This window comes from Canis lupus, chromosome 28 (assembly GCF_048164855.1).
Source record: "Canis lupus baileyi chromosome 28, mCanLup2.hap1, whole genome shotgun sequence".
NCBI lineage: Eukaryota > Metazoa > Chordata > Mammalia > Carnivora > Canidae > Canis > Canis lupus.
Genome location: NC_132865.1, coordinates 21,422,425 through 21,448,901, shown reverse-complemented (window position 1 = coordinate 21,448,901; position 26,477 = coordinate 21,422,425). Strand labels below are relative to the sequence as shown.

Here is a 26,477-nt window from a genome sequence, read left to right as displayed (position 1 = left end):
ATAATTTCACACACCCAAACACAAAATATTTTTGAACCCATTTTTAAAGTTAATGCTTCCAGCTTACCAGATGAAGCCAGGCAACAAATGCATGTTTTTAAAAATGTTTCACATAAATGGGAATGGACAAATCACTAAAAATCACCAATGTGAGCACTGACAGTAAAAGAAGTAAAATGTGTATTTGGCAATTGTTCCTTATGCCAAGAAACTCTATTTTCTTTTTGTATATGGAAATTACAAATAGAGCTTTAAATAATAGATTATTTGAATAATAAATAATCTAGCATTTCCTTTTGGATACTATTTTTAGATAATAAAAAAATCTAGCATTTATTTTTATCCTTGTAAAATATGACTGCTGTTAAGGTTAATAGCTGGTTACTCGAAGCATGAAATTTCATTCTTGAAAAACACCCATGATGGTTGTAAATACTTTGAAAGAAATACAAAAGCCTCAATAAAGGACAAAATCAGCATATATTAAATACTTTGCCAAATAATTTTTGATATAGTAAGAAAACATAGAATTTTTAGATATCAAATTATCCTAAATTCTGGAATCTCATAGAGAGAAGGGGAATTGTTAAAAAGGACGTAGAAATTTGTTTTTGAATGCTACCTAGAAGTGTGCATTGGCTGTTTTTTAAGATGTGCATTGGTAAACACATAACGTGTACGTATGTTGCTATCTTGCTCAATAAAGGCATGCATGTTCTCCTTTTGATCCTTACAACAATTCTGAGATACACAGGACTGAAATATTATCCCAATTTTAAGAGATGAAGACCCTGGCTGAGAGATGATCAGAGATTTGCACACACCCAGGCTGGCAATTGAGTCAGGACTCAAGCCTTCTGCCTATGCTCACTCCTGTATCCTCACGGTGTTTCCTGACTTAAACTGGGAAGAGCATAGGCTCAGTTATTGCTGTATTGATGAGAGATAGTTGCATATGTTCACAGTGTCACATGAATCAAAATTCTAAAAATAAGAGAATGTTAGTCTGATTTATGTTAAATTTAAATTTGGGAGACCTTTTACAGACATTCAAGGATTCCTTTGAAACATAAACATTAATCGATTTAGTTTAACCTAGCAGAACACTTTGAAAAATTTCTTAAGTGAATATGATTTATTTGTAAAAGCACATGAAATTTTTGGTATATGACTGTCAGCCTATTTTGCCCACCTGTTTTTCTACATTCACATACATAGGTAAAACTAACCTACATTGTCATTTTCTTTTATAATCCTGTTTTCATAAAAGGACATATGTAAGAATTAACTTCATCTTTCCTTAAATTATCAGAAATTTCTAATAATGGAGGCCCAATTAATGAAGTTTCACAGCAGTTGTGTTTGTTTTCCATGTACCTCTACCTTCATGAAACCTCACAGAGCAAGGAAAGCTCTGAGCTTGACTTCTGGTCTGTTTCCAAAGGTGCTTGGTTCCCTGGAGCCATGTGGAGCAAAAGCTGCCAAACTAGCACTTGTGAAGATTTCTCTCTGTTTACAGAATCTTCGCTCCAGGCAATTGTACTTATTCATTCATTCATTGAATCAACCAAAACATTTTTTGTGTCTACAGTGTACAAAACAGAGGGCTGATTGTCAAGGGGACAGGTGATTATTCCTCACCCGTGCTCTCTGCCCTCGAGCAGCTCACCATCTAGAAGGCAAGCAGATTTGTAAGTATGTGTGGACAATATAACATAGAATAAAACATACACTAACTAGCAGTTCAAAGCATTTATTGTGTAAAGGAAAAAGATTGTGGGGAGCAGATAAAGATAAAAAAATTGATATCTGAATCTACCCAGTAGGCAAAAGAAAAAAAAAAAACACCCTGTGATTGATTCTACATGAGATGCAAAAGGAAAAGTAAGTTATATTAGTTATATTTATATAATTGTATATACTTATGTAACTATATTATCTATAACCAATATTATATTCATTTGTATAATTATATTAATTATCAAGCTTCACTTATGTTACAAAATATAGAGCAAAGATAATTTTAAGGCAAAAACAGGTGGATGAGATCACTGTATTAATAATCTATTGCTGTGTAACAAATTACCCCAAAACTTAGTATCTTAAAATAACACACATTTATCATCTCATGCAATTTTTGAGAGTCAGAAATCTGGGGGTAGGTTATCTAAGAATTAATGGATACCAGGGGCACTCATGAGGCTACACTTAAGGCTGTCTGCTGTGGCTGCATCACCTCAAGGCTGGATTTGAGCTGTTGTATCTATTTCTTTCTTTCTTTCTTTTTTTAAGATGTTATTTATTTATTCATGAGCGACAGAGAAAGAGAGAGAGAGAGAGAGGCAGAGACATAGGCAGAGGAAGAAGCAGGCTCCCCACAGGGAGCCCAATGGAGGATTCGATCCCAGGACCTTGGGATCATGACCCAAGCCAAAGGCAGACGGTTAACCACTAAGCCACTCAGGCACCCCTTGAATCTATTTCCAAGAAGCCTCCATCACATGGAGGGAAAAAAAGGTTTTAGTTCTTGGCCACACAGTCCTCTCCACAAAGCTGCCTGAGTGTCCTCACATCATGGCAAGTGGCTTTCCCTATAGTGAATGATTCAAAAGAAAGCAAGGAGGAAGTCACAGTGATTTTTATGACTTAGTATCCACAGCAGCATACCACTTCTGCTAATTTTTCTCCTTACTAGAAGTGAGTCACTAAGTCCAGACCAAACCCAAGAGGAGAGGCTATCTCAAAGGGTTCATCATAAAAAGGCTTCATATCTTACAGGAAGGTGTATCAAAGAATTTGTACACTTATTTTAAAGTCACTACAAACACATTCAGGAATGGGACACAAGACAGAAGTGCTTCTTTGTTATTCCAAGCACTGTTTAAAAATAATCATAGGAACATTTGTATATGATATTACTTATAAATAAAATGATACACATACAGCAATGTGGGCAGTGAAGAACCCTCATCACAATATTAGTGCCAGTATGAAGATATGCTATGGGCTCAACAAATAATAGTATTCATTGACTGAGGGATGAAGAAAGTTGCAAAAGAAAAATATAAGAGGCCTAAGAAATGGGTCATTAGGGTTCAAACTTGGGAACTATGGAATGGGATCATTGAACGGAGCACTTGGTGGGGTCACAAAAAGTGATGGGTCCTTCTGCCCATCCCTTGGGCCAGCACACATATTTATGCCTAAACTTTACTAACTGAGATTATCCAGTACATCATGAACATCAGTAGAATCATTCTTTGTTAGAACCAAAAGAGATCTTCTCTGGATTCCTCATTTTATGAATGAGAACAACGAGGCCAGTAGGAGGAAAGAAGCAGGAGGAAAGAAGTCACATCCAAGATAACAGAGCTAGCCCGAGGAGGGGCAACACAGAAAAACCTTAAAAGGGAGGGGAGGTGCAACTGTAGCCTCACCTGCATGTGCTCACAAGAGAACAAAAGCCGAGAGCCTCAGTCTCTCTCTGGGCATTAACCTCAGTCTGTGGTTTTGTTCCCTATTACCCATACTTTCATGCCACAGCTGTAGACTTGAGAGCTTCTCACCTGCAAAGCACAAAATACTTACTGTCTGGTCTTTTACTTTCTCTGTAAAAGAGAAGGTTTATTATGTTATTGCTATATCGAAATGACTTTCTTTACTAATGGCTTTCTTATTCCAGCTTTTGGGTAGGGTTTATAGAGATGTAAATCAGGTTTTCTTTACTCTTTTAAGTATTTAAGCTGCCCTTTCTACCTCCAAAAAAAAAAAAAAAAAAAAGTCCCAAGTCTGTGCTTTTTACTCAGAAAGAGAGATGGACATAACATCATTGCTAATGCTCATATACACTGGAATCTGACCCCAAGTTATTAAGAGTTCAGAGACAAAACGGAGGCTGGGAGTCCAAGTGGTTAGTGCTCCTCTCTCCTTTCTTTCCAGCATCAGCCACAAGCAATTTTCATCCTTGTCACACTAGATCTGTTTGGTGCATATGGACCAAGTGAGCTATACCAGGACACAAGCTGCCAGCCAGCTCAGATAAACAAACGTTTACTGAGTGCATGTAAAGGGCCTGACCTTATGTTTGGCCCTAGAAATATAAACAAGTCACTGTCCTGGCTCTGGAGCAATTTTCCTGTCTAGGTTTTATTCTTCACCTAAAATACCCAGCTGGTAATAAAACCTGGTGCCCAATTTGAACTCTAACGGCTAGTCCCTTCCAGACTCTCAGATCACATTCCAACCTGGGTTCTTTAATATGCCCACACCAGCCCTGCCCTGTGCAGGGAAAAAAATGTGCCTAATTCCTCCCAGCATGGTCTGACATCCCGAGTCATAACCTCATCTTAACCCTGTGATTGTGTGTCCATCACAATTAAATTAAGAGGTAGTGCATCATCCTCCCCAATTAAATCCATTTTAATTAAATGACAACTCAAGTTTTTTAAACACTTACTCTATGTGTGTGTGGCATGTTGGAGATAATGTTAGTAACAATAGAAAACAGATATAACAATTCTTTCAGAAATAATCTCATTCAATCTTTACACCAACCCTGTGGTAGAAGTTATTACCTTCATTCCTATTTACAGACCAAGAAAATGGCCCATGGGAGGCATGCAGACATGCCAGGTGTCATGCAGCCAGTGAGGACCCCAGCTCAAATCTGAAACCCAGGAGTGGGACTCCAGGAAATGATCTTATTCACTATATGTTTTTCATATGTTATTTCGAACCATGCAACCATGCAAGGAAGGTATTACAATTCCTACTTTACAAATGAGGAAGAACTAAGGCTGAGAGAGGGTTAAAAACTTGCCTAAGGACGGGGCAAAGAATGAAGCAGATATATCTGACTCAAAATATCCTGCACTTTGGAAAAGATGCCCCACAGGGCTTGGCACTAGTAGTTGTATATATTGTTTTACAGTTTACACAGTGCCTTGGCACAAGCAATCTTATTTCTTCATCACAGATACCCAGCAATATAGATCTTATTATCTCTATTATAAAAACAAAATTGAGGCTAAGAAGTTGAAATAACTTTCCCAAATATGGGTCATTTGAGCTGTGACACAAAACCAGGTATTCTGATTCCATGTCAGGGTGTTCTTGGTTAACTTGGAAGTTGGTATCTATTTGCTGTGCACCCATCCCAACCAGTTTGCCCCAGCTCTAGGCTCTACTTCTGAAAAAGCTAAGCATTACTGCTCTCTGACAGGTCAAGGGAGAGAGGAAAAACTAGGATATTAGAGATGCAGCTTACAGCTAATAGCTGTAAAAAAAACCCTAAGTTATCAGGAAAGAATTATTCATTATTAGATATTTCCATCAAGATGATTAGAAGGTAGGCGATGGCACATCAGGGCTGTATCTCCTCATCTATAAAATATTAAGGTAGAGGGCGTCTGGGTGGCTCAGATGGTTAAGTGACTGCCTTCAGCTCAGGTCATGACCTCCAGGTCCTGGGATCAAGCCCCATGTCGATCCCCACGTAAGGCTTTTGGCTCAGCGAGGAGTCTGCTTCTCTCTCTGCTTCTGTGTTTCCCTCTGCCTCTTCCTCCTGCTTAGGCCCTCTCTCTGTCTCTCTCTCAAATAAATAAAATGTTAAAAAAAAATGTTGAGGTAGGACTAAACTATGGTTTCAAACTGGTGCCTCCATGAGGAAGTTTCTTGAAGGGCCATCGGAGGGATCTGCTGGATGGTCTGCCCAGCCCCCTTCTCTGGGAATCACCATGTTTCTGCTGCAGCTCCCTGCTCCATCTGCCACATAGTCATGACCCAGGCAGGACCAATCAGAGCCTCTCTTTCTGCATGGTGGATGGCCCAGTAAGCCAGAGATGTATGAGGGGAACAGACAAAGCCAGCCCATAAACAAAAAAAGGACTGGAGAAAATGGGCAGAGAAAAACAGAAAACTGCCTGGATTCCCTGATCCTTTCCTTTCTTTCAGACTTCCCTTTTTTTTGCTTAAGCCAGCTCATGGTGACTCTCATCACTTTCAACCAAATAAACCAGAGTTACTCAGAGATGGGAAGCAGGATGGTAGGCAAATAGATGAGGTTTTATTGTAGGGCTCACATTTTTATTGGATTTTGTTATGTGCTGAATTGGACTCCCCTCCACCCAAAAAAAAGTCTGTTATAGTCCTAATTCCAGTGTCTGTGAATGTGACCTTATTTGGAAATAGGGTCTTTGCAAATATCAAGTTAAGATGAAGTCATTAGGTTGGGCTCCAACCCAATAGAACTATTGTCCTTATAAAAAGAGAAGAGACACAGACATAAATGGGGTGAATGCCATGTGGCAAGATGGCAGAGGTCAAAGTGCTGCTTCTGCAAGCCAAGGGATGACAAGGATTATTAGCAGACCGCCAGAAGCTCTGAAGAAGCAAGGAATAATTCTTTTATGGGCTTCTGAGGGAGCCCTGCAAACACCTTGATTTTGTACGTCTAGCCTCCAGAAGCATAAGACAATATATTTCTGTTATTGTATGCCACCCTCTTTATGGTTGTTTGTTACAGCAATCTGAGGAAACAAATAAAGGCTTCCAATGAGGTTCTGAATTCTCTTTTTTAAACTTACATTAGAAATTTCTTAGAATTACTTAGAAATTTCATGTATAGAAAACATTTTATTCATGGTAAAGCTGCATAAATGAAATCTTGATTTCATTTATAATTTCCCAGTTAATTTGACTTACACATATGTATTGTATAACTACTTTTAGTAACTTCTGCTAAACAGTATGTCTCCCTGTTAATAAAATAAATATTTCATTTTTCCATTTTGGTTAAAAGTCACTTTTCATTTTCAGACTCTTCAAGTACGGGATTAAGTACATATTTAGTACATATTTTATTTAATGGTTTTCTTGCAAAATCCAGCATCTCAGCAAAAGCTGGGTTAGCATTTCAAATTGACCATAATTTGAGACATAAGAGGTATAGTTACAAGAATACAAAGGAGCCTAAAAATATTTTTATTCTGAAAAGCTTCAGAATACCATTTGAAATTTTTGTAATAAAAGCAAGTTAACAACCTAGTATTTAAAATAAATTTTTTTCTAGAAAAGTTTCAGGAGACATGATTCCCCCCACAGCTGACAACACCATGACCAAACATATGTAGTGTTAATGCTTATAACTGGCACTGGTCTGATGGTTGCATTTTTAAAATTTTATTGCACACTTGCAGGTGGCCAGATAATTTTTTTTTTTTTATGATAGACATAGGGAGAGAGAGAGAGAGGCAGAGACACAGGCAGAGGGATAAACGGGCTCCATGCCAGGAGCCCGATGTGGGACTAGATCCCAGGACTCCAGGATCGCACCCTGGGCCAAAGGCAGGCGCTAAACCACTGAGCCACCTAGGGATCCCCGGCCAGATAATTTTTTATCTGTGACCACATTTTTCTAGAGATATTTCCAATAAAAGTACATTAGAGTTATATTGAACTTTTCAGTTTTCAAAGAGCCTTAAAATACATGATCCCACTTAGCTACAAAATTGCAATTTTAAATAGAAGAAGGTAGATATTATCATCTCTGTTTTACTGTTGAAGAGATAGATGCTAGGAAATCTGTCCTAGGTCGTATAACTAGTAAAAGTTAAAACCAGGTCTTCTGACTCCAAATCTAAGATGTGGTTTTCAAGATATTAGGCTGTCTATCTAATTCAGATACAAGGGTCAGGTGATTGCAGGTGGGTTTTTAACTGCTGGCCTCCCAGCTTCATAAGAAAAATACAATGAGGTATTTTTAACTCATTTTTCCCCCCAAAGAGCTAGCAGATGCTTTTCTTATCTGGACATGATTTCCTTCCAGAAATCACTAAAGAAATTGACACAACCATTGTTTGGCTTCTTGATGCTTGTGTTTCAGAGGTGTTTACCTGAGAGAGGGCCAATCCTGGCTCTGAGAGACAGTGGAGCTGTGCCCGAGGGATGGGTCCTTCTCAAGAGGTGATAAAGGAGTGGCCAGAATTATAATGAAAAGCCTCATAAACCTTCTCCTCTCTTTTCTGTCCTCATGAGACAAACTAAAGAGTGGACAAGACTTACAAAATCACATGAGCTACTTCTTTCCAGATTCTTTCTTTCTAGATGTGGAAAGTACACAGAACATTCCAGAATAAGAAAGGTGGAACTTATGATATAAATTTTGCCCAGTGCTAGGTCTACTTAGGATCAAAATGAGAAGCTCCTGGACCTCTGGCCATGATCCCTTGTCACTTGATAGATTCATTTCCAAAGCACCTTGAGGGTCAAGAGGCTAAATTATAGGAATGTTATACATTTTGATGTTTAAATCATCATTTTCCCCTCCCTGAAAGTATCACAGGCTGCCTCAGAGCTTAGCTTCAAATCTCACATTGCATGCACCACCAAGATTAAGAGCATTCCCACTTCACTGCCCACTGAAGGCCAGGGGATTTCTTTTCAGCCTCTTGCACACAGACCCTCTGAGCTCACAGCTGTCAAGGGGCTAAAAGAACAGTGATGGCACTCTCATTAGCTCCTGGCCAGCCCAGATCTCAGGACCTAAAGAAAGGGATGAAGAGGCTTCGCTGCCTCTTCTCTCACCCAGTCACATATCATGTTATCTAGGGAGTAGAGAAAGAACCATCGAGACCTAAGCAAGAATCATTATTTACTAAGGCAATAGAGATTCATAATATTATTCTGGTAACTACACATAGTGAGCATTACAGGTAAGTTTTGTAAACTGGTGGTGTGTACAAAACCTCTCAAGTAGCTTTTTCTTAAAAAAAAAAAAAAGACAACAAAAAAACCATCATACCATTTATCTGATGAGGAAACTAAAACTCCTACTACTATCAGAAATATGCTTAGGGAAACAAGTATGAAGTCTTATTAGAAGAGGCACAGTCCAGAATGGGTCGTTAGCAGAGGCAATTCCATGAGCAAAGATTTATAGAGGAAAAGAAAGTAAGAATTACAAAAATAAAGCTGAAAAGAACACTAGGTTAAATGGAATTCAGTCTCCTCATTTTATAGATGTAGAAATTGAGGTTCCTAGAGAAATGCATAGAATATATTTAACATTTTATAAAAAATGTGTGCTGTGAAATACTACTTAGCAAAAAAACAGAAAACAACAACAAAAACCACGTGCAAAGACACTGAAGACTCTCACAAGCCTAACGCTAAGTGAAGGAAGGCAGAAGCAAAAGTAAACATGCTGGAAGATTCGACGTATACGATCTTTTGGAACAGGCAAAACTGATCGAAGATGAAAACCACTGAAGGGTGGTTGACTTGGGTCAGGGATGGGTCCTAGGGAGGTATTGAGTGAGAAAGTTTTGGGTTAGAGCTTTCTGGGGAGATAGAAATGTTCTAATTTGTGGTAGGATATGGGTCATGTGGTATTTCTATTTGTCAAAACCATACAGCTAAGATTTATGCCTTCCAGTGCATGTAAATTTTATCTAAAAAAAAAAAAGCTATGAAAGAATAACAGTCTCTCAGCAATGGCATGGACAGTGATTGAAATAAGGCAAAATGACAATGGCAGCATCCTAATATTGACGTGGATACGGTGGGGATACAGCATGCTCTTATGTTTGCTCTGAATATTGCTAAACTTTTTCTACAAAAGACCTTGAAAGGTGACCATGCCTGAGTAAGGGGACTTTCATTCGTGTCTGGGAGTGTGTGAGCTCCTGGTCTGCTTTAGACCCTTTTCCTTTCCTGAGTTTCATCAATGTTTGCAGCCACATTCTAGGCCTGTTCCCATACAGCCTGTTACCCACTCTAGAATGCAAAATAGAGTGTCTCATGACAAGCAGGGGCTTGTGTCAAGCAATGATGCCAGCAGTTAAGGTATCGCAGTTAGGAGATCTCGCCAGGACCAGGATCAGCTGACACCCCAGAGCTGATAGCAAGCAGAACCAGAGGAGGTCTGCAGAGGCCCAAGACTGATTAAATCCTTTTACAAGGGGGAGGATTTTTGCAGCAAACTGTCAGACTCTTCAGACGTGACCCCTCTATGTCTGACTGCTGAAAATAGGCAGCTGCCGCTGAAGGCCCTACCCAATAGATCTCAGAACTGAGATCCTTCACTGCTTGAACATAGAAGCAGTAAGTGTCTGAGAGCTGACCCGGAGCAGATCGAGGCCATATCTCAACTGTGTTGAGATACAGATCGACTTAGTCTTTGGTTTGCTAACTTCCTACACCCTCTGTTATCTTGTCTGTTGTGGGGCTTGTCTTATGTTCTGCTGTGTGCCACGTAAGAAGCCAAGCTTAATCACATGGTGAAATGTCACTGAGTTTGGAATCCTGAACCTGCTTTGTAATTGTGATTAATTTTATTTGAATAAAGCAGACATTGTGGAAAGACACAAGTTGTGTATGCACTTTGTAGTGTGCCCATGACAACCAACCTTCCAGAGGAAAAGAGGGAACCTGAGGGGAGGTGAGGGGAAGCGAGCCTGCAGGAGCCCACCCAAAGCCTCTGCACAGGGTCTCTGAAAAGATCCAAGCCATTGGCAGCAGTGCAGCAGGCAGGAGGCAAATTGCCAGGAAATGCTTTCCAGTGCCATGTGGTTTGTACCCTTGAGAAATATCCCTTCTGGTTTGCTACCCCTGAGGTAGCCAAATAGCTTTCAAGAATGAGACTGCTTCACTTTTACATAGCAAAAAAGGAAAAAAAAAAAACTAAAAAAGGCATATAATGAGGGTACTTGCGTGGCTCAGTCGGTTTAGTGTCTGCCTTCAACTCGGGTCACGATCCCAGGGTACTGGGATCAAGTCCCACGTGGGGCTCCCTGGTCAGCAAGGAGTCTGCTTCTGCCTCTACCCCTCCCCCTGGCTTGGGCTCACTCTCTCATGTTCTTTCTCTAAATAAATAAATAAATAAATAAATAAATAAATAAATAAATATCTTTTTAAAAAAAGGTATTAAAATATTACATATTTTAATAATTTAAAATTTAATAATTTTAATTAGATATTAAAATATTAAAGATATTTAATGAGATTGCCCCATAAACACAACAAATAGGCCAAAATACATTTTATTTATTTATTTATTTATTTATTTATTTATTTATTTATTTATTTATTTATTCTTGAGAGACAAGGAGAGAAAGAGTCAGAGACATAGGCAGAGGGAGAAGCAGGCTCCATGCAGGGAGCCTGATGTGGGACTCAATCCCAGGACCCCAGGATCATGCCCTGACCAAAGGCAGACGCTCAACTGCTAAGCCACCCAGGTGTCCCCATTTTATTTATTTATTTATCTTTATTTTTTAAATTAGAGACAGAGGGTGCATGCCCACGCAGGCAGAGGATGGGAGGGACAGAAGGAGGAAGAGAATCTCCACGCGGAGCTTGGAGCCCATTGTGGCTCATCTCACAACACCAGGATCATGACCTGAGCAGAAATCAAAAGTCAATGATTTAACCAACTGAGCCATCCAGGTGCCCTTGCAAAAAAACGTTTCTAATCATTATATTTTTTACCTAGTTTTTAAATTTTAGTCTCAGATCTTAATTTTTTAATTCTTAAATTAGAATCTGTATAATATGAAATATCAAAAGAAATATTATCAGCATTTATTTGCAGATACTGTTAAATTTCCTAGTGAATCTCTAACACATCAATTCACATCAACCTAAAGAAAAAAGTTACATAAAAGAGGGCATAAGTAGTAAGTTATTAGTGAGTTAAATTTTTCATTTATTTCATACGCACTACAAAAATATTTTTAGGGGCACCTGGGTTGCTCCTAAAGGAGTACTGTTACTCCTAAGTAACAGTAGTTGAGTGTCTGCCTTTGGCTCAGGTAGTGACCCCAGGGCCCTGGGTTCGAGTTCCACATCAGGATCCCTGTAAGGAGTTGCTTCTCCCTCTGCATATGTCTCTGCCTCTCTGTGTCTCTCATGAATAAGTAATAAAATCTTTTAAAAAATATATATATATATATATTTTAACATCACAATAAAATCAGATACACTAGGCCCATTACGGGAGTTTAAAAGAACAAACAAATTAAATGGGTTAGGGGTCCTTTGCCTGTTTAGGCTAAAGGCTATGCCTTGTGGAATGTTCTCCAAGTGCTTCTGTGAATTACCTCACAAGATGACCGAGGAGATCCATAAAAATACACCCTGTAATTGCATACAATATGACTACAAAAGTACTCTGATAGCACTTGACCCTTTGTTATTAAAATCCTCATCCATTAGCAGTTACTTTTATTGCATAACACCAACAGGTCTTGTAAAACACACATTTATAAGAACCACAACAGCATTACTAAAGATCACACTTCAGGTTTGTAATAATTCTACGGTGGACAGAGCTGAGCTGTGAAACCACAGGTCTAAAAGCATCATATCTGATCAGAGAACCTAAGACAAAGTCACAAATGCCATCCCAAATTTTGGTATGAGCATTCCATCACAACTTAAACTAACTAACACATGCTCTTTAAAAATTAACACCCATTGCCTTATTTGAATTATAAATACCTCAAAAGTTATTTATAAGGTTACCTCTAATTGGGAATATTTGTTGATGAGCCGAAGGAAGCCTGCTTTCTTCCTGATATGAACCTAAGGAAAATTTCAGAATCCTTTCTCCTCTGATCACAAGATAAAAGAAATAAAACCCAAGAGACCTGAGGTTCTCCTTAACTTAAAACACAATCAGGAGTTTATCAAACTAAAAAAGTAACACTGAACACACATTTGAAAGATGCACACACATGTATTCATAAAACAAATACAAGGCGATGCAAAACTTAGACATTAATTTCAAGTTTGATGAGACAAATATATGTTTTTCCCAGAGGCAAAGGAAAATGTAGGCCTTAAAACTGCATTATTCATATTGGTGTAACTAAGTCATACTAAAGGTTGGCATTTTTCTTCTAGAGCTATACTTTTGATAACCGATATCTCTAAGACAGATATAAATTAGGTTAAGCTGATTAAATAGTGTACTACTTGATTCATAACTTCTAAAATCATTAAAAATTGGTACAGAGCTTTTGAGGAATTTCCAGACACTCAGGTTACAACAAAAATAGTAATTACGATTTTAAAAGTAATAACTCTTTCCTTAGGATTGACATTCTGTTTACTTACAGACTGTCCATTTATCCCCCGGGGGTCTTCCATTGAAGACTTTTTCTTCTGAATTATATATGGGCTATTAGCTACACACTTCTTCAAAGGGTTCCAACACCCTTGCACCTGTGAAGAATAGAGCATCAAGCAGCCATATTAATTGTGTAGCATGAAATCAAGAGCTGGTCTTTGCATCTGCAGCTTTCCATTTAAGCAAATGTATACATGTATACACAAGTCAAGAATGCTTACCTTCACTGAATGAATCTTTAAAATAATATTATGGGTTTACTGTTTATCACAATTTACATGAGCCAAATGTGGCCAAATTATAGCTCAGTGTGTCCGCTGTCAGCAGCTGCAGCCCAAGAAAAAAAAGAATTGAGAGGCCAGCTAGAGGGCTTTCCACACACATTATTTTTGAGCCAACAGTACAAGAGCTTTTTTTTTTTTTCTTTTTGAATTCAGTTTCTCCAAGCTATTTATCAACGTCAATTGTACCATAATGCAAAGAGGAAATAGTAACAAAGAGATATGACTGTAGTCTGAGCAGAGGATAAAAGAGAAAATCTAGAGTTGAGTGTTTTACCCTCAGGGCAAGGATATTATTATACTATTTCTTAGCAAGTTTACATTAGGTCACAGTTTCACGGCTGATCAATTCTGAACCTTCAGAGACTCAACACCTTTGAGAAGAATGGGCTTTGGAGATGTTTCAAGACGTGGACAATAAATGCAGTATGCTGAAATACCTTCTGCAGTTAGCTATCTTCAAAAGAAAAAGAAAGAAAGAAAGAAAGAAAGAAAGAAAGAAAGAAAGAAAGAAAGAAAGAAAGAAAGAAAGAAGAAAGAAAGAAAGAAGAAAGAAAGAAAGAAAGAAAGAAAGAAAGAAAGAAAGAAAGAAAGAAAGAAAGAAAAGAAAGAAAGGAAAGAAAGAAAGAAAGAAGAAAGAAAGAAAGAAAGAAAGAAAGAAAGAAAGAAAGAAAGAAAGAAAGAAAGAAAGAAAACGTAATTATCTGCCTGCCCATTCTCATTTCCTAACTTTCTGAATTGGTTTTTATGCTCATGCTCAAATGAGGAACCCAAAACAGACTCTCAGGTTCTCTAACTTGGGCTTGGCAACTAAAACACTTTTCTACGTGCCTTGCATCAACTCTAATACAGATATTTAAATATCATGGAATTTTAAGAAAGAAAAGAATAGACATGATCTTAATATCACCCAAGACAAAATTATGAAGAGAGAGTATGTAGTGGTCTTTTCTCTCTCTCTCTCTCTCTCTCTTTAAGAGACAGAGAGAGTGCACATGAGGGGCTGTGGGGGAGAGGTAGAGAGAGAATTTTAAGCAAGTTCCATGACCAGCGCAGAGCTAACGTGGGGATCCACCTCACAACCTGAGACCATGACCAGAGCCAAAACCAAGAGTCAGACACTTAACTGACAGAGCCACCCAGGGGCCTCGAGTATATAGTCATCTAACTTTGGTATCACTTTTTGTAAAAGTACTTGAACTTCTGAGTGTCAGTCAGCATGGTAGGAAAACCACTGCACTAGAAGTCATGAGACCTGAATTCAGGTTCTGGCTCTGCCACTAACCAGCTGAATGACCTGAGGTAAATAATTTATCCCTCTGAGCCTCAAGTTTTATTATCTGTGAAATTGGAGATTTCAACTGGATGATATCCTACAGGGTTGTATTTTATATGCATAATTTAATGAATGTATGTTTACACATATAATCTTCAGGTAAAAGATCCCAAGCTTGGACCATTTGGGATGTAATTTTGAAATGCTGGAGTCATTCTCATTATGTTTATTTCACTCACAACTATATCAGTGCTGGAAAATATATGCGTTATCCACTGTCAACACAAAGGTGATGTTTCTTGGACAACATAATACTCATAAATAACTCCCCAAATTTTGAGAATCCATATGAGAGCATGGTGTTTTTGTAATGTCACCAGAAACAAAGTTATAATTTCAGATTATGAGTAAATAAAAATCCCGTGGACGTATCTATGGCCTGCTAAACCAAGAAAATACAATGATTACATTTACTCTATTTCAAATTGCTCAAAATCTCAGAACTGAATCTTAAAATGCACCCCATCCTGGCTTTTAGAGGATTACCTGCTTAATCAAGGAAGAGATATTATAGAAACTAGACTTTCTTCATTGCTTGAGTTATTCTCTTGAGGCACATTAACTTTTCTAGGCGATAAGGCAACTTTTAAAAATAATAATAATAATCCTGCCTTACATTGGTCAAACACTTTACAGTTTACAAAGTGCTTTCACATGAACTGCCCACAGTGCACCTATATGTGGGGAGACAAAGTCCAGTCTCATTCCTCACAGAAGGGAGCAGGCCCAAGACAAAGCCCCCTCTGATTTCCCCTAAACTCCCATCCTCTCCATACCTGTCCTGAGAACATGTTTCAATCAAAATCTGTATATTTGATATTCCAGGATTATTTCCCATGTGTTTCTTTTCCCTATTGCCATACTGAACTTACTGAACAGTTTAAGGTATTAAGAATGGTCAGGTTACATGAGCATGAAAGGTATTTCATTTGTAATTTTATTTCTCTGAAGATGAAACTGTTCTGTACCAAATGCTGTATTTGTTATTGTTTCCTGGGCTAAAAAGAAAAGACTGAGCTTATTGAGAAGTCAAAAGAGTCAGCATTCATCTACTTCAGATAGATGTCTCCATTGAGAAAGACTACCACTCAAAAATCAAAAAATCACAGAGAGCCATGGACTTTATTTACAAATCCTCCACTGCTTGCTAAATCAGCATAGTTGTTTCCAGATTTCTACATGTCAATCCAAACCATGCAATAGATGCCATGACTGGGTCTACTGATATTTAGGAGCCTGGCTTTAGTAAACCCTTAATTCCCTTGCTGGACTTGATCTTTCATGGTTTATAAATAAGCTTGCCCCCATTATAGCACTTACTTAATGGGAGTGTAATTATTTCTCTACCTGTCTCCCCTACTAGACTGTAGCTCCATGAGGGCTAGGCCCATGCCTTATTCTCTTATTCAAGGCACATATGGCACTCATTAAATATTCTGAATGAATGAATTGAATGAGTGTTATCAATAGGTGGCAATATTTTAATACATGCAAACTCAGAGCCAGAATTAGGTGTGCAGTTAAATGGTGGTACTAATATTCAATCAGCTTTAAAAGTATCCATCAAATTTCTGGTCCTAAACATTTGTTCCAAGTATCTAAGAAACAGGCTCAAGCAAAAACACATTACTTAATTCATATCTATTTACCTATCTACCTATTTACCTACTTACTGCTCACATAGAGAGTAGCTAGTCATAAAACTGTTTACACCTACACATAAACACATAAAGAGTACTCAGAGGTGAAATTCTTAGGTACTTTGTTTAAACCAAGGAGTGGTTTCCCCAGAAAAGAAAGAATAGAGGAATGTTTAAGGAAGGCTATTCTAGATACAGAATGGTGAGGGCAGTTACACACAGACGGAAGGATCAGTGGATTGATATTTGTTTTGGAGATTTGTGGGGCACTAGAGGCAGGTGTTTTGGCATCAGAAGTCTCCCTACAAGGACAGGGCACTATGAGTCTGGTGGCAGTTGGAAACCCATTCACACAGCCACCTCCAGCACTCACCTTGCCTAAGCAGGGTGCATTTGCCACAAAAGGCCAGATCCTTTACTTACCCACTCCTGAGTCAACTATTATGGCACCCTCCCTAAGAAGGGTAGGTAGACTTGTACAACATGGAAGGCCACTGCTTGTCAGCCACTGAAGTGTAAGGTTCCCTGATAAAAAGACAAAGGACCAAGAGACAGCCTGGATTTCTGCTGGCCAACTTCATCATTCTGGAGTCATTTATCTACTCTGAGCATAGAGGAAAAGCCTGGAAGCCTCTTCCTGAAATGTGTTTCAACAACTCCTTAAGTAAGAAGAAAAGATCAACTGAACAAAATGCTGGGAAACAGTTGCACAGCTGGGCACATATTTAAATGATTCAACTCTTCCTATTCACTAGCTGCATGAGGCCACCTGAGAAAAATGCTCTCTTAGGACAGGCAGTGGTACAATCAGCCCCTTCCAAGACCACCACAGCTCACAGAAGACAGGAGACAGGCTAGGGGCACTCACAGCTCAGGATAGTGTTGCACTCACAGGCTCAGGCCAGATGCTAGCCCAGGCATGTGGTGTTGAGCAGAATCATGTAGGTGGTTCTTCTCAGCAAGAGGGACAGCACGAGGCATGCTGGACAAGAAGGAAATAAAGAGTACTGGCTCTGTTTCGGTCTTTCCAACATCTGAGGGAACTGTGCCTCCTTTGGTCCAACTGCCTGGACTGTTGATACACTACCACCAAAAAGCTAATTTTGTTAGGTGGACTCGACACAGGGTTAAGGAAGCTTTAGGAACTTCCTTTATATTTGCCACTCTTGGGGGAGTGGGGTATGAAGAGACTAAAGTTAGTAAACAGATGATAACAAATAAATATTAGACTTACACACTGATAAAACAGGCTCTGTAGAAAGCATCAAATTGAGACTACAATCTGACAAATATTGTAATCATACGAAATTTCCTTGGGAGCCCAGGTGCATTATGAAATTGGGCACCCAGTGAGGACATTATATCTCTAGAGTTCAGTGATACTTGGCATATTTTAGGACCTCTGGCAACCAACAAGCATATTAATTTTTAAAATACTGAATAGTTCTAAATACAGAAACTTTAATGCATGTGAGATGAAAAATCTATTCTGTACATTCCTGCTATAATTTAAACTTTCGGGATGCCAATTTTTCTCCCCATGTCTATGAACAGCACTTGCTGTTTAAGAGAAAAATGCTCAGTAGCTCTGAACCTAAAATTTCCTGGGTTGAATAAAATCTATATTCACTCTGCATAGTTGCTTCCTATTCATTTCTCCCCATCAGCCAAAGCCAGGTGGTTGATAAAATAAGCAATAGCACCTCATCTTACATGTAAATATTATCTCGCTTTCTTTTTATCTTAGTTCTGGCTCATCACAAACTTCCTGGCTATTGTTAAAACAAAATATTGGGAAAAGTTAACTTGGCATAAGTGTATAAATTATGGAGGCATGAAACAGATAAAGGAGCTAGTTAGGCAGGCTTGTAGGACATAACTAGAAGGAAGAAAAATAAGATAGAGACTAATATGATTGAGAAGAAAATATTTTAAAATATTTTATACATCATCTATATATTTTTTTACATCTTCTATATTTTAATTTTTCCCGCTGGTTTTGAGAAATGAATTATATTTTAGATGACACACAAATCACCTGTAATGAACCAGAGACTCATCAGACACTGTTAATAACTTCTGGCTCCTTGGATGAAAGAGTATTTTCATTGCAACACACCATCACTTTAATCTTTGCTTTCTCACCAAGTGTTGAGTTTTCTAACATTCCTGAGAAGCAGAAAGAAACTCGTGGTTGAACATTGCTTTATAGAAAAGAAAAGAGCTATTCTGAAGTATGTCCCCAGAAGACTACAACTACAGATTGAATAAACATATCAAATCAAGGGGTCTTTAAGAAAATTTACAAACAGAAGCCTGCAGTGAAATGAACCACTGGATGAATGTCCTCCAGGGACCTACTCTACTCACTATTCCACGGTTCCCAAAGCCACAGGATGCTGTGTGGCACTGTCACCTCTTCTTTGCTTTACTCACCTTCCCAGGAAATTTGGTTATATCAAGGAAAACATTGATTGGGTATACTCAGGTGAATGGGATTCAGAAACTAGACACTCAACGATCTTTCAGATTGTTCCCAACCACTGAAGCCATTAATGGAAAAACAAGTTCAGCTCTACATTGGCGAAAGTCTTCTACAGCTAGAGGTAAAGTTTCTACAGAAATAAATGTCTACAAAAATTTGCTTTTATAGCTGTTCCACTGATTTACTGATACTAATGTTTTAAAGTTTTAAGTGTGAAGCCTATCTATTCATTACAGAATTTCCATACAAATATGACCAGATTTCTGCTTCCACCATATGCAACTTCCTTCTAATATCAGATGAAGAATATAAGGCAAGGGGACAATCAAAAGAGCTGACACTAACAAGGAAAATTAATAGCATGTGTTTATTCAGTAAAGTTCAATTCAAACTATATTTTCAAGAGCAGTAGACCTATACAGTATTTTAATGCAGCACTTACGTATGAACAATATTGAGAAAACTCTGAAGAAACATACCATAATCCCATCAACCCAACTTACTTTTATAAAAGTATAATCGTAGTGAATCATCATGCTTGTATTTTTCCAGTTTCTCTTAACATTGTTCCATAATCATTTTATGGTCTACATTTACCATTTTTAAATATTATTTATTTATTTATTTATTTATTTATTTATTTATTTATTCAGAGAGAGAGAGAGGCAGAGACACAGGCAGAGGGAGAAGCAGGCTCCATTCAGGGAGCTCGACGTGGGACTCGATCCTAGATCTCCAGGATCACACCCCGGGCTGCAGGCGGCGCTAAACCACTGTGCCACTGGGGCTGCCCTACATTTATCATTTTTAATGCAATTTATATTCCCATGTAATTTGTATTCCATCAGGGCAATAATCCCATAAAGTGGGACATTGGTTTGTTTGTTTTTCACTTTTGCACTATAGCACATAACACTTTAAGATCTGCATTCATCAAGTTCTTTCCCTACTTTTAAATGCTTTAAGGATAAATTCTAGATTGCAATTAAAGGACCAAAAGGTATGATAGTTGAAAGTGTAATTCTTAGAAACTGAGGTCAAATTCCCTTATTCATATTTCTCTTACAAAGAACATTGGCCCTAGTAGAAGGATGAAATATGAAAGTCATATCTTGATATTCCAATGAAATTGCTACCACAGAACCTATAATCTTTTTTTTAAGTTTTTTTAAAGATTTTATTTATTTATTCATTCATGAGAGACACACACAGAAAGAGAGAGAGAGAAAGAGAGAGAGAGAGGCAGAGACACAGGCAGAGGGAGAAGCAGGCTCTATGCAGGAAGCCTGACATGGGACTCGATCCCAGGTCCCCAGGATCAGGCCCTGGGCTGAAGGTGGCGCTAAACCGCTGAGCCACCCGGGCTGCCCAGAACCTATAATCTTGATAGCATTTGTGAATCTTCCTATATCATAGGTTACCTTTTTTTTTCATAGAAGAATTTTTGAATACCAAAAAACATGTCTGGACATTTGAAAGCCTTAACTAAATCATTGATGTGAATCATCACCATGCTGATAAAAGTATGCATGGTTATCACACGCTAGTCATTTGCTCTTTCTTCCACTCAACACTGCTCTTTGAATAGAATCTGCTCTCCTGGACTCAAGATGAAAAGTCAAACCTCATTCCAGTAAACATGGGATCTTTTAATACCATCCTGATCATTTTTTCCCCTTCTTTCAGCAAGGTGAATCACCAAGTCACATGACTCATTGGGTTGAGTCTGACAGCCATTGTCATAAAATACTTCATACTAAAGCATAGAAATAGTAAATGTTTCCCATTAATTATGATTGGTGGAACACCTGTGAGGGATTTAAAGAACAGTGGTGTGTGGTAGTGTATTGCTTGAGAACCACAGGCGTATAAATCTCATATGTAATGGACAAATGCAGGCATCCAAGAGAAAAGAACCTAAAACATAATCACAAGTAAGAAATCTATCTAACATTTCACCAGGCTGGTATATTAATTCTGTTGAATCTACTGGATATAGGGTACGGTCAGTCCTCTACAGATGTAGTTTATAATACAGTGTATCCTAGAAATAGTTTCTCAGCCTACAGAGACTATAGTTTCAGTTTTAAAATAACAAGGTCTAGAATAACTGGAGCAAACTACACTGGTACCATTCAGTGGTTATGTTTTCTGCTCTCTAAATTAACTAAATAACTATAACTAAATGACAAATTTTCTCACTTTATTCTAAAGACAAGGAGGAGATACGAAACATCAACTCCCTTACTTTTATGTAGAAAGATCTAACATCAAATACCTCCTAAGAGGTTAAAAATAAACCACAAAAACTCACCCATAGGGATAGAAAGCAGAATAGTGGTTGCCTGGAACCAGAGCCCAAGATGGGGTGGGGGTGTCGAGAGTGGTTGATGGACTATAAAGAGCCATAAGGGAACTTTCTGGAGTGCTAGAAGTGCTGTATCTTGACTGTAGTGGTGATACGGGTGAACATGATTATCAAAACTCATTGAATCAGGCAGCCTGGGTGGCTCAGCAGTTTAGCGCCGCCTTCAGCTCAAGGCATGATCCTGGAGATCCTGGAGACCCTGGAGACCCTGGAGACCCTGGAGACCCAGGATCAAGTCCCATGTCAGGTTTCCTGCAATGGGCCTGCTTCTTCCTCTGCCTGTGTCTCTGCCTCTCTCTCTCTCTCTCTGTGTCTCTCAAATCTTAAAAACAAACAAACAAACAAACTCATTGAGCCATACACTTAATAAAGTTGATTTTTAAAAAATGTGCTACAATTCACATTTTTTATCAGTTATCAACCTCTTTTTTCCAGGACCATCAAGGAAGCAACATTCTGGTAATATAATAGTCATTGCCCCTCCAAATCAAACATGACATTAGTGCTGATCTTTGTCTAACCGCTTATCCACTAACACTCCTTTCTAATGCAGGTGACAGTCACTCCTGCTTGAGTAAATTATATGGGTCCAACAATTAATAATCTTCATTTTTAGGTGTAAAAGTGAAAAGGGGCTTTAAAACATCTCCTTGGTTTAAGAGATGAAGATTAAAAGGGACACTATGTTCTTTAGTATTATGGTTCAATTGGCATGTCAATCATTGATATGAACCTGAAGGCTTTAAATCCTAAATTAGAATGTGGAATGGTGGTCAGGTTTTCAGTAATACCCTGAGTCAGATTCATAAAGTACTTGGTCTGTGCTTAGCCTATAAAAAAAAAGTTCAGCTGTCAAAATTAAAAAGCAGGTTTATTTCTTTTTTTTTTTTTTAAGATTTATTTATTTATTTATTCAGAGAGAGAGAGAGAGGCAGAGACACAGGCAGAGGGAGAAACAGGCTCCATGCAGGAAGCCTGATGCAGGACTTGATCTCAGGTCCCCAGGATCACACCCCGGGCTGCACACCCCGGGCTGCAGGCAGCGCTAAACCGCTGTGCCACCGGGGCTGCCCAGCAGGTTTATTTCTAAACAAAAAAAAATAAGTGGAAAGATTTATGTCTCCAATTCTTATGCTAAAATCTGCTAAAATCTGAAGGCAATTTTAGCCATGGATATAGACATAGACTTCAATGTCCAGCTCATTAGGGAACATATTTAGTTCAGGGACCCAAGGTCATCATTAGACTTTAGAATTAATGCAGATCACACGTGCCAGTTTAGGAGAAACTAGAGAACACACACCTCCCTGCTCCGCTCCAACACTACTCACTTACCCTTGACAATCACAACTCAAATTTAGCAAAGCTATTTCCTCATTTCGTGGATGCTGACTCTTACTTTTACTTGCTTCTAGACCAGAGTAAGGATTGCTTGATGGAATAAGATTGCCGGGCTCCAGTCTCAGCGGCCAAAACACCGAAAACAAAGACATTCATGGAGAAAGCATTAAGCGGTCAAAAAAGAGGTACTGACTCAGGGTTTCATGAATTTCACTCTTTCCTTAAAATCAAAGGATGACTTCCATTAGAGTCAAACTAGAAAAGCTTCAGAAATCTGCCTCCTCTCAATTCCACGAGCAAACAATGGGTGACATAACGTACAGGGAAATCCAGAGTACAAGATGTTGTGATGGGGCCACAGAAGCTGTGGAATCCAAACTCCCAGAGAGGATGGGAATCACCTAAAACATCCAATGGCCAGTCTCCTTCTGCAGGAACCCTTTTGGGGACAGAGATCACCAGCTTGGCAAGTCACTTGCTACACAACTGGAAGGTTTAACTTTTAGGAGGTTTTCCCATAGAGTGAAATGAAATAGATCCAGCAAAATCCCTTCTCTAGGATCAGTTTCTCTTCTTCACCAACACAAACATTTTCCAATGCCCTCCTATACAAAATGTTCTCGAAACATTTAAAGTTAATAATATCCCTCAAAGGCTTTCCTTTCTAGGCCCCAAATATGTTTTTAAAAATGAATTACCTTTATGATTTCCCTCCATAGAACATGTCTGCTGGCCAGTGGTCCCTGGATTCCAACATCACTGGCATTGACTGAGCTTAGGAACACTCCAACTCTTCTGCAAATGACCTCTTTTCAAGTTATAATCCTTCTAGTCTACAGTTGCAGAACTGACTCATCCCTGTGAAATTCTCATTTTGTTAGTTTCTGCCTGTCAATCAAGCTCACTCAGATTCTCTTTGACTCAGGATTCTGCAAGCCAATGACTGATGTATCCATTCCAGCTTTGTGTGGATGCATCACATGCCATACATCATATGCCAACCTAAAAACCACTTCTTTAGGGGTGCCTGGGTGGCTCAGTCAACTAAGCTTCTGCTTTTGGCTCAGGTCATGATCCCAGGGGCCTGGGATCGAGCCCCATATTTGGGGCTCAGAGGAGAGTCTGCTTCTCCTTCCCTCTCTCCCTCTGCCTCTCACCCTGCTTGCTCATGCTCTCTCTCTCTCTCTCAAATAAATAAATAAAATATTTAAAAAAATAAAACAATAAAAACCACTACTTTAGCATTCTACTTTAAAGTCACTGATAGGGATCCCTGGGTGGCGCAGCAGTTTGGCGCCTGCCTTTGGCCCAGGGCGCGATCCTGGAGACCCGGGATCGAATCCCACGTCGGGCTCCCGGTGCATGGAGCCTGCTTCTCCTTCTGCCTATGTCTCTGCCTCTCTCTCTCTCTCTCTCTCTCTCTCTCTCTCTCTGTGTGACTATCATAAATAAATAAAAATTAAAAAAAAAAATAAAGTCACTGATAGGCACCTGGATGGCTCAGTCGGTTAAATGTCTGCCTTTTGCTCAGGTCATGATCCTAGGGTCCTGGGATCCACCCCCACTTGCATTTGGCTCTCTGTTCAGCAGGGAATCTGCTTCTCCCTCTGCCACTCCCTGTGCTCATGCTCACCCACTCATGTCCTCTCCAAATAAATAAATAAAATCTTTAAAAAATATATTGATAAAGGGGAGAAAGCCAAAAACAGAGCTAGTCCTCATGAGTCAAAGGGTGAAAAAGGCTACTGAAGGCTTAGGGTAGGAGGGTAAGGATTGGAAACCCTGACACTTATAAACTCTGTGATCTTAGAAAAATTAACCTTTTGGGGCCTGTTTCTTCATCTATACAATGACATTAATATCATCTAATAGGATAGAAATTACTGAAAATGCGTCCTACACATAGTACATGTTCAGTAAATTTGGGTTGAGCAAATGATAAGCATTTTGTGAAGGATGAAAGGTCATAAGACTATAATCCAATATGCTTAGCTGTCTCTAGTCTTTACATTAAAAAATTATGATGTATGTCAACTGCTTAAGGACAATCGGACACTTTTAGAAGCTGCATTTTGGGTCACTAAGATGACAATTAGTAAAACAATCTGTTACCGTAGTGTTCCTCTCTTCAATTACCTTTTGTGAACACTATTTTTTATAGGGGAAATAATCCTACTAAAAGATTTTTTTCATAGTTCCTATTTTGTGACTAGTCTTAATTAGCACAGTCCTCTCCCTGCTTTCCAAGGGCTTTTCTTTACATGTTCCAAACTGTGAAACTTGTTAGACTGTGCTCTCTCCCAAAGCAGAGAACAGTCTGATTTCGTCTGATTCGGATGATAGACATCCAAGTCTTTTCCAACCTGGCCCCAGCTACCATCCCTGCACATCTCTCCTGCATCTCAAGTCTCTCCTGCTCCCCTGCAGCTATCCCTGGCTGCTCCCAGACGCCCTTGATGCCAACAAATATCTATCTGAAGGACACACCTTTCACCCGGACTCCTCCATAGCTTTCAAGGCTCATCCAGTCCTTTCCCCCCAGGAAGCCTTGTGCACTTGTGATTTCACCCATCAGAGTGCTAGTCACATCAGGTCACAATTGTCCACCACACTGCGCCTTCAGGGCACAAACCATTTTTATCCATGTAACAAGATGCTTGGTACATGGCACCTTTCCCAGCGTTGGCTGAATGAACCGCTGGAGTTTGAGACACAGGACACATGGGGCCTCTGAACAGGATGGAAGAATGCCTTCCTTGTTCTACAGGGACATCCTGCTTCTACATCTTTCCTCCACTTCTCACTCCTAGCTGGGTTCCTGTTCGCTGAGTAGATACTTGCCACCCATTCTTTTGAATATATAATTAATCCACACTTCTTTACAGGCTTGAGACCTCTTCCCACTCAAAAACAATTTTTTTTAAAGATTTATTTATTTATTTATTTATGGTAGACATGGAGAGAGAGGCAGAGACACAGGCAGAGGGAGAAGCAGGCTCCATGCACCGGGAGCCCGACGTGGGACTGGATCCCGGGTCTCCAGGGTCGCGCCCTGGGCCAAAGGCAGGCGCCAAACCACTGAGCCACCCAGGGATCCCCCCACTCAAATTTTTTAAAGAGGCTTTGAGGCTCATGAAATGACTAATGGAGCGAGTGCTCATCAGTGTGGCTACCAGACCAAAAATCGTCGGGTGGGCTTTAACATAAAGAAAATTATAGAAATTGTTTCTCCTGCATGCATGATTCCCACCTCCCTCCCCGCCAAACTCACCGAAGGTAAAGCACAGATCCTGTTTATTTTTGCTTGGTTTCTTAATTATTCCTAGAAATAAGGAGTGCCCGTTGTTGGCCTCCCCCCACCCATCCCCCTATCCATCTGCTACTTCTTTCTTCCGACCGGCCCCCTTGGTGTGGCCCAACCAACTCACTTTCAGCCAGAGTAAGGAATTCCAGGGGCTAGGTAGACGCTAAATATAAATATCTGGTTTTTGCCCCAACGGCTCCCCAAATGGTTCCCATTACTGGGGCTTCCAGCGCAAGCACACGTCCAGGACAGCAATCACAACATCAAATAGGGCCAAGATGACCCCCCTCCGTCCCCCGACGTCCCAATCCGTCACCACCTCCCGGAAGGAAAACAAACGGCCCCAGACACATCCCTCCACGTGCAGCGGGCGCCCCAAGGCCGCGGGCACAGGGGCCACGCGCGCCCCCCCCCCCCGCTGCGCGCGCCGCCGCGCCCTTCCAGGTGTCCAGGTGTCCAGGTGTCCAGGCGCACCTGGCGGCGGTGCCCGCGCCTGGGGGGCGGGGTGGGGGCGGGGGCGGGGTGGGGCGCGCTCTCGCGGGCCGGGCCCCCCCGGCCGCCTCCGCGGTGCTGGCGGGGCGCGGGCGGGGGCC

The 26,477-nt window shown here is 39.8% G+C and overlaps 1 protein-coding gene across 11 annotated transcripts in view; it reads right to left on the bottom strand.

Moving 5' to 3' along the window:
• EYA1 (EYA transcriptional coactivator and phosphatase 1) overlaps positions 1–26,477 on the bottom strand; it is a 419,640-nt gene that overhangs the window by 323,999 nt on the left and 69,164 nt on the right. For 9 of the 11 annotated variants that reach the window (XM_072804290.1, XM_072804291.1, XM_072804292.1 and 6 more), the window contains one exon: positions 13,117–13,224. In XM_072804290.1, the coding sequence (XP_072660391.1) occupies positions 13,117–13,149 (33 nt within the window). In that variant the 5' untranslated portion in view covers positions 13,150–13,224. Of the gene's footprint in view, positions 1–13,116; positions 13,225–18,424; positions 18,556–26,008; positions 26,177–26,477 lie in introns of those variants that run through there. The other 2 variants (XM_072804288.1, XM_072804287.1) reach the window with 2 other exon arrangements.